Source organism: Carlito syrichta, unplaced genomic scaffold, assembly GCF_000164805.1.
Source record: "Carlito syrichta isolate Samal-C Ts95f unplaced genomic scaffold, Tarsius_syrichta-2.0.1 Scaffold169151, whole genome shotgun sequence".
NCBI lineage: Eukaryota > Metazoa > Chordata > Mammalia > Primates > Tarsiidae > Carlito > Carlito syrichta.
Genome location: NW_007113247.1, coordinates 102,716 through 110,863, shown reverse-complemented (window position 1 = coordinate 110,863; position 8,148 = coordinate 102,716). Strand labels below are relative to the sequence as shown.

The 8,148-nt window shown below is 53.4% G+C and overlaps 3 protein-coding genes across 4 annotated transcripts in view; 2 read left to right on the top strand and 1 right to left on the bottom strand.

The window, feature by feature from the left end:
- The window catches only part of ZNF428 (zinc finger protein 428), a 34,977-nt gene that overhangs the window by 16,285 nt on the left and 10,544 nt on the right, over positions 1-8,148 (top strand). The window lies entirely within an intron of this gene.
- On the bottom strand, positions 4,349-7,080 carry ZNF576 (zinc finger protein 576). 2 transcript variants are annotated; one of them, XM_008051226.1, is made up of 3 exons: positions 6,886-7,080; positions 6,281-6,381; positions 4,349-4,817 (listed from the first exon to the last, which is right to left on the bottom strand). In XM_008051226.1, exons 2-3 carry the CDS (start codon positions 6,363-6,365, stop codon positions 4,390-4,392), a joined length of 513 nt encoding a protein of 170 aa, XP_008049417.1. In that variant the 5' UTR covers positions 6,366-6,381; positions 6,886-7,080; the 3' UTR covers positions 4,349-4,389. The 2 variants fall into 2 exon arrangements, with proteins under 2 accessions (XP_008049417.1, XP_008049416.1); XM_008051225.2 differs by lacking the exon at positions 6,886-7,080 and adding an exon at positions 6,709-6,883.
- IRGQ (immunity related GTPase Q) overlaps positions 8,012-8,148 on the top strand; it is a 4,309-nt gene continuing 4,172 nt past the window's right edge. Inside the window, exon 1 of the mRNA XM_008051233.1 lies at positions 8,012-8,148. This exon is cut by the window's right edge and continues 369 nt beyond it. Within this exon, the coding sequence (XP_008049424.1) occupies positions 8,012-8,148 (137 nt within the window).

Here is an 8,148-nt window from a genome sequence, read left to right as displayed (position 1 = left end):
TTTTTTTTTTTTTTTTTTTTCTGAGGAGTCTCAGTCTATTGCCCAGGCTGAAATGTAGTGGCATGCTCACAGCCACCACAGCCTCTACTTACTGGGCTCAGGCGATCCTTCTGCCTGAGCCTTACAAGTAGCTGGAACTACAGGTGTGTACCACCACATCTGGCTAATTTTTGATTTATTGTAGAGATGAAGTCTCACCGAGTTGCCCAGGCTGGTCTTGAACCCCTGGGCTTAGGCAATCCTCTTGCCTCCACCTCCCCAAGTGCTGGGATTACAGGTGTGAGCCACTGTGCCCAGCAAGACTGAGTACTTTATAAAGAACAGAAATTTATTTCTCACAGTTGTGGAGGCTGGGAAGCACAATATCAAGGCACCAGCAGATCTGCTGTCTGGTAAGGGCTGTTCCTTGCTTCCAAGTTGGCGTCTTCTTGCTGCGTTCGCATGTGGTGAAAGGTAGCACAAAGAGATGAGTGCCATGTCCTCACACGGTAGAAGAGATGAAAGGGCAGAGGCCTAGCTAATTCCCTCAAGCCCTTTTGTCTACTTTTTATTCCTTTTTTTGTAGAGACTGGGTCTTACTATGTTGCCCAGGCTGTTCTTCAACTCCTGGGCTCAAGACAACCTCCCAAAGTGCTGGGATGACAGGTGTTAGCCATCACACCCAGGCTCAAATTTTTTTGAGGGAACTTACCCCATTCATGATGGCCCTGCTAATCACCTCCTAAAGACCCTACCTCTTAATACTATCACATTGGGTCTTAGGTTTCCAACATAAGAATATTAGGGGGACACATACAAACAGTAGTACATGGATAAGTGTGTGACCGTGGGTTTTATTTCCTAGGGCAGCATGCCTCTCCCTTCTTCTGGTATGAGATAGGATTTTTATGCACACCTACAGAGAATTGTCCATCCATCAGCAAGACACTAGGTCTGCTGCCAGTTAGGTCATTAATTTAGCACCCAGTTAGGATATGGAACCAATTGGGGTGTTCCAGATAGGACTTGATACAGGGAATGGTTACAGGGGTGTTAGAAGGCCGAAAGTGCCAACTGGGACAAGTGAGTTGGCCCAGAAAGCAGTGTGTGTGAGAATCCTCTCCTCCTCTAGCACTGACTGGGATACAAAGAAGTGAGATTCCCAGGATCCAGTAGGAGCCTAGAGGACAAGCCATGTGCAGCTGGTGTAGGTGCCGTGTGACTGGTGCTTACGCCTCAAGAGGGGTACAGTGTGTCTTGTGCCAGAGTCCAGACAGATGCTGGAGCCTGGGATGCTGTTGGAGGGGCTTCAGCAAGAGCCCAAAGCAAGGAGAGGTCCCCTCCCCTCCCACGCCCCCATTCAGCCTGTACCTCTCAGAATGGAACTTAATCGGCTCTCATGGGAGTCTGGCAAAACACTTTGCAAACTGCCCCAGTAGCACAGAGCCGCATGGACGGGCTCCAGGCTGAGAAACACTAGGTAAACAGTAGCACAGTCCTGGGAAGCACTGTCCTAGGTACCAAGAATGAAGCAGGGAGGGAGACACAATACTTCCTTGCCCTCAGGAGCTGAGACTCCAGTGTGAGGACAGGAAACAATCACATAAACCAGAGTGTGATGGCTCCAGGTGCTAAAGAGTGCTCGGGAGAAAGTAAGGCAGGGAGGGGAATAGTGAGATGCCCTCCTTAGCCAAGCAGACTGAGGACATCTTTTACAAAGTGGGGCATGTTGAGACCCTGGTTGGAGTTCATGGGATGCTCACAGCCACCACAGCCTTGACCTCAGGGGCTCAGGTGATCCTTCTGCCTCAGCCTCCCAAGTAGCTGGAACCACAGGCGCATGCCACCATGCCTGGTTATGAGTCAGAGTCTTGCTCTGTTGCCCAGGCTGGAGTACAGTAGCATACTCAACGGCCACCACAGCCTTGACCTAATGGGCTCAGGCTATGATTCCTACCTCAGCTTCCCAAGTAGCTGGAACCACAGGTGCATGCCACCATGCCCAGCTAATTTTTTAACTTTTTGTAGAGATGAGGTCTCACCAAGTTTTCCAGGCTGGCCTCAAACTCTTGGGCTCAGACAGTCCTCTCACCTCTATCTTCCAAAGTGCTGGAATTATAGGCATGAGACACCATGCCTGGCCTAGATTCAGGATTTTAAAGTGGAGTGCACAGTTCACTAACATGGCATTTTTGGTACTGGTCAGGGGCTGCAGGAGTCATGTTGACTCATTTTAGGTTTGTGATTTCCATTTGTCATCCAAGTGGCTGTACCTCATGCCTGGGCTTTGGCCTGGAGATAAAGACTTGGAAGTTACCAGTGATGCTATATAAAGTCTTGGAAGTCAATGGCATCTGGAAAGTATAGAGAGAGAACAGGAAGCCCAGGGTGTACTTGGGCAGGCTGTTGTCTATCTTGGGAGAGCATGTGGGATTAAATTCTTAGCTTTAGAACTGGGGGAGCCTATGGGGGAGGTGTGATAACACCTGGGCTGGAAACTTCTGGGCTTTCAACAGGAGCCAGAGGAAATATTTGTCTTTGGTGAGTTGATATCCTTGGAAAAACGTTCCTCAAAAGTCACCCCAGCAAAGAGATCCAGGCCAGCCCTGTCCCAAATCCACACACACACACATACCTGGTAAAGGGAATATTTTCCAGGCTGGGAATCTCTGCTTCCGACTCAGGCTAGGTTGTTTGTCTATCAGACGAGGGGTCGGCAAATTTTTACTGTAAAGTACTGGAGGATAACAATTTTATAGACCTTGTGGGCCATAAGATCTCTGTGGCAACTACTCTCAGATCTGCTGTTCTATGCAAAAACAGCCATAGACAATAGGTAACTGAATGAGCATATCTGTTCCAATACTTTTTTTTCCCCCAAAACTAGGTAGCAGGCTAGGTTTGGTCTTAGTTTGCAGACCCCTGCCTTAGGCTGTCAATTCTGCTGCATGTGACAGAGACCCAAAATAATGGTGGCATAAATAAGACAGAGGTTTATTTCTCTTACATAGCAGTATCGAAGTGGGTTGGTGTGGTGGCTCTGCTCTGTGAAGTTGACCACAGACCCAGGCTCCTGCCATCTTGTTGCTCTGCCATCCCACATGTGCTGCTCTTGTTCTCGTGGTCCAAGATGGCTGGGTACCATGTCCATATTCCAGTAGGGAAGGTGGGGGAGAGGCACGTCCCTTTCCCAAGCTTGAGGGTTCTGCCCAGGAATTTAGCCAGACTTAGGTCCCATGGCCACATCTAACTGCAAGGGAATCTGAAAAATGTAATCTTTGTAGCTACCATGTGCCTAGCTAGAACTTGGGAGACAGTGATCGGTCTCTGCACAACCACCTCACCTGTGGGCTCTAAAAACATCCCTCAATTCAAACAGGGTCTATGAGTATTGTATGCAGGGTATCAGCTGTTGTCTCTAGAAGCAGGGCAACTAATGTAGGGGAGTAAAACTGGCCTGTGGAACTCTTCTCCAGTCTGAGGGTGACACCCACTGCTCAGCTCCAGCTTGTTACATCTTCTGCCCTGTCCCTGCTGACAGTGTAAGCCTGGGTTGGGCCTTACAAGAGTGCTGAAAATAGGATCTTAATGGGAAGTCTCCCATTGTTGGCCAAATAAAACACGAAACAGAAGGTATCTCTGTTTGATTCCAAACCAGTTTCCCCACAAGGCGAGGTCTGAGCTCCCCCCCTGCCCACACCCTTATGTTCTCTGGAAATTCCCACTCAAAAGCCTGAGCTCCCTTTTAGACATTTTAATATGGATGTTTTCTGTTTTTAGATACTGTTGCTGTTAGCTTATTCATGCCATCTCACCTACACAGATAAAAAAATATCCCATGAGTAGAATGAAACATAACATTATTCAAATAGGGCATAAATTATCCGGAGGGCTAGTGCCATCCAACGCCACAGCCCCTCTTTGAGTCGGGAAGGCTGGTGGGGATGGGAAGAGACAAGGATTCGAATTGCGACCCCCACTCCATGGAGGTGCAGCTCCCAGCACTGCCCTATCCCCAAAGGCCCAAGTTGCTCCACGTCTGGGACTCATCTTGCAGTGTTACAGGCCAGCAGCACCTCACCTTCTCTGCCCCCCAACTTGGGCACAGATCCAGGGCAGTTTGCTCCTAGGTCCATGGCTTCTATCTGGGAAGAAGGTGATTACACAATCTGCAGCTCATTATTTCATTGGGGATGAGGGAGATACAAATAATTTTCCCCTCGTGCTCTTTTTCTTGCCCATTTTTAAAAAAAGATTTCATTATTGTCTAACTTCTGCTTCCCCAAAGGCTCTGGGTCCTATTTGTCAAGAGCCCTCTCTGCCTTCCTAGGGAGGGAAGCAGATGCCTCTAAGCCCCTGGGGTTCCTGCGCCACAGAGTCACCATCGAGTGGAGAGGACTTCAGCTACCCTCAGAGCTCCCCCCTGGCATGCCGAATGTAGTGTTGATGCAGCCCCGCTTCCTGGGCAAAGTCCTGGCCACATTCTGTGCAGGCAAAGGGGCCAGGAAGGATGCTGGCTTCATGCACCTGGCGGTGCCGCCTCAGAGAAGCAGCCAGCCCAAAGGTCTTGCCACAGTCAGGGCAAGGGAAGGAGGGCTGGGCAGCAGTGGATGCACCCGGCGGCGAGGGCCTGGTGGCCGGACCATGACTGCGTTGGTGGGTGATCAGGGCCTTGGAGGAGGGGAAGGAGCGAGCACAGGTGAAGCAGATGAAGAGGGCCCCCTGTAGCTTCTGGGCCACGAAGTCCGCTGGGTGTTCCCGCTTCATGTGACGCTCCTGGAACTTGGCATCTGCGAAGGTGATGAGGCAGCGGGTGCACTTCGGGGCCCCCAGGTGGCCTGAGGGATGTGGGGAGAGGTCGGGGAAGGCCAGCAGGAACCTCCAGGACCTCTCCCAAGCCCCAGAATTACTCCAGCAATGAACACTGAGTGCTTTCTGTGCTAGGCTCTACAGGAGAACTGTTATTGGACCTATTTTATGGATGAGCAGACTGAGATATTGAGTGAGGTTAGGCAAGTTGCCCATCCTCATGAAGCTACGAAATGAAATAGTGGAGCCAGAAATGGAAACCAGAGAGTCTGTCTTTTCACGTGGTATTGTGATGAGAGCACAGCCTGTGGAGGCAGACTGCCTGGTATTGAATCCTAGCTCCACCACTTCCCGGCAATTACAAGGGTGTCCTCATCTGGAAAATGGGGCAATCATAGTATACACTTCATGGGTTGTAATGAATAAGTGAGCTATTTTGTGTTAAGTGCTTAGAACAGTGTTATATAACGGTGCACAATTATGACTACTGATACAGACAAAAGCTGTCCGACTTCCGGGGTCTGGCATGGCACTCACAGCTAGGCCTTGGTGTACTGCTGAACATAAACCATTTTGCAGATCACTGACAGACAAGGCCACGCTGTAACTAGAATGAAGCAAGACAAGACCACATCATGACAATGTCTGAACACAGACAAAACATGAATGTTGTCCAGGCCAGAAGAGTGCCCAGACATCCCCGTGCTCTTGTTAGTGCGAGTGGGTGCTGGTGCTTTATCAGCCACAGCCTGAGCCTTGCATTCTCCATTCAATCTGGGGAAGAATCATAGCCAATCATGGAACTGCCCCTGCTTCCTGGCAGCATCCAATCCAGAGCAAAGCAACAGTTCTGCTCGAACCCTTCCCCCAATCACCACCCACAAGCCCAAACCCTATAAGTCATTTTGAACACTTAATGCGACAGCCCTCACGGTTCCCCCACAGTTTGTGTTCTTCACTGCAATGAGCAAGAAAGCCATCAACTACAGGTGTGTTGGTGGTGGTCTTTGGCTGGAGGGCATTGACATGAATGAGTCTTTTTACAAGGAACCTGAATCTGTCTCTGCCTCAGTTCCCTCATCTTAAAGTGACAGTACCAACTTATAGAGTCCGTTATTAGAAGGACTGAATGAGGTAATGAGAATAAATGCGCCTATCACATAATAAGCATTCAGTAGGAACATGTTGCTATTATACGTCATGAACATCAAGCTTTCCTTTTTCTGCAGTGAATCCCCATAACCACCTGTCAGGTGGAGTGGCAGCCTCTTGACAAACCAAGGTTCAAGTCACTGAGAGTCTAGGACAGAGTTGGGCCCAGAACCTTGGGGCTTCTCTTGCAGTAGAGACTCCCAGCCACATGTCCAACCCAAGCCTCTCCTGGAAGCCACCCTATCCCTGTAAACAAGCATCTGTTTATGTGACCAGAGCCGGGTGAGCACCTGGGTGCGCGCCGCCCCCTCTAGCCGGCCAGCCAGCCATCTGTACTCACAGATGTTTCCTCCTGGACTTTGGGGACTCCTCTCCTTGGGAGAATCCCGCTGATCCATGTTCTCTTCAGGGTGCAGGTCCTCCATAGTGACTGGGACCTCTCTGGTCAAGAGAGGAGCATGCATGAGTGCGGCCGCTCACCTGTCACCAGCCCTGCAGGGCACGCTAAGTCTGTGACCTTTGACATCGACAGAGGCTGTCCTTGCCAGCCTCTGGCCCCCAGGACATGCCATCTCCTTAAACTCATGAAGCTCTCACTAGAGAAGCCTCAAACCTAACAGGTTGGACTCCCTAACGGGTTTGTGACTACCCCGTGTGACCAGTGACCCCCTGCATCAAACTGACTCCCTGAACTCAGCATGGGAAGCTTGATCGTTGACACAGTCTCATCCCAGCCTGAAGTGTCTTGGGGCAGGTAGTGGTACCCACCCTTTAGCCCGCTTCTTCCCGGAAGACATCCTTCTCTGACATCCTGTGACTTCTGGTCCGCCCAGAGCCCCCGCCTTCCACGCGCGCTTTCAGCCGCGGTGTCCTGTGATCCCCGAGCGCTGTCGTCCGGTTTCCGCTCGGGGGGCTGGTAGCCCAGGCCTCCGCTGTCCCCCGCACAGCACAGGGCTGCCTTTTGCGGCGCCTGTCAGTCGCTCGCCACAGCGCCGCCACCCTCAGGGAAGTGCGGTGAGGCCCGCCGAGTCTCCGGGTCCCCCTAGTCTCCGCGCACTGTCGCCTGCTGAGCCTCTCGAAGCCGAGATCCCGGTTTGCCATCCGGCAGTAGGGCAGTCGCGCCAGCCTGGTCCTCAAAATAACGGGAGGGGGTCCTTCTCTGCACCGGGGTGCGTTATGATGACGTCACTAGCCACCCGTGTGGTACAAACCTGAGGTTTTTGCGCAGTATGGGCAGGCGCTCGTGGCGCGCAGGCGCCCTGGCTCCCTCATTGTTCAGGGCCTGCGGCAGCGGGAGCTTGGGGCGTGCGCGCGTCGGCCGTTCTGCGCAGGCGCCGCGAAGGGCCGGGTCTCTGCGGAGGGGTTTTTCGAGACACGCCCCCTCGTAGAGGGCGTGACGTCAGTCAGAGCCTCCCGGACGCGTCTAGTGGTGCATCCAGACCCCGGCGCTCGGGCCTCCGCGGCCTGCGTCCGCCGGGCCCCTGCGCCGGGGCTTCTCAGCGGCTGGCCCGCCACTACCAGCTCGCTTCCCCGTGTGTCGGCTCTCTGCTCGGTGGGTGATTTGGAAGGGAGGAGGCGAGGGTGAAAACACCCGTGTCCCCGAGGGAATGAGGGACTAGAGGCCGATATTTATTTATTTAAGAGACAGGCTCTGGCTCTGTCCCCCAGGCTGGAGTGCAGAGTGGCGTGATCATAGCTCACTGCAGCCTCGAACCGCTGGCCTCAAGCGGCCCTCCCGCCTCAGCCTCTCGAGTGGCTGGGACTCTAGGCTCGCGCCACCACGCCCGGCTCGTTTTGTTTTTGGAGACGGGACCTGGGGCCGTTGCCCGGGCCGGCGGAGGCCGGCTTTCTGCGTTTTTGAGGCAGAAGGGAGACGCTTCTGCCCAGAAAGAGGGCGGGCTGGACGCCTGCGTCCCTGAGGAAGAGGGCCTGGGTGCTGGACGTCTGGGGCCTGGAGGGGACGAGGGGCACGGGGCGGAGGACTGAAGCCCGGGTCCGGGCAGGGGTGGCGAGGAAGGAGAAAGGCCGGGCGCTCCCTGACCCGGTCCTCCCCGCCCCTTGCTTTCCAGCCATGCCTCCGCCGCGCGGGGACGTGACCGCCCTGTTCCTGGGGCCCCCGGGCTTGGGCAAGTCCGCGCTGATCGCGGCGCTGTGCGACGAGGACGTGGAGACGCTGGAGGCCCCCGAGGCACGGCCGGACTCCGGCGT

What these genes read in the sequence shown, in the direction of transcription:
- ZNF576 (XM_008051225.2), bottom strand. Translation starts at nt 6,737, where the DNA reads ATGTCTTCCGGGAAGAAGCGGGCTAAAGG. An exon ending in GGGAAGAAGCGGGCTAAAGG is followed by an intron (nt 6,382 to 6,708) that starts GTGGGTACCACT and finishes TCTCTTGACCAG; the next exon opens with AGAGGTCCCAGTCACTATGG. An exon ending in AAGTCCAGGAGGAAACATCT is followed by an intron (nt 4,818 to 6,280) that starts GTGAGTACAGAT and finishes CACATCCCTCAG; the next exon opens with GCCACCTGGGGGCCCCGAAG.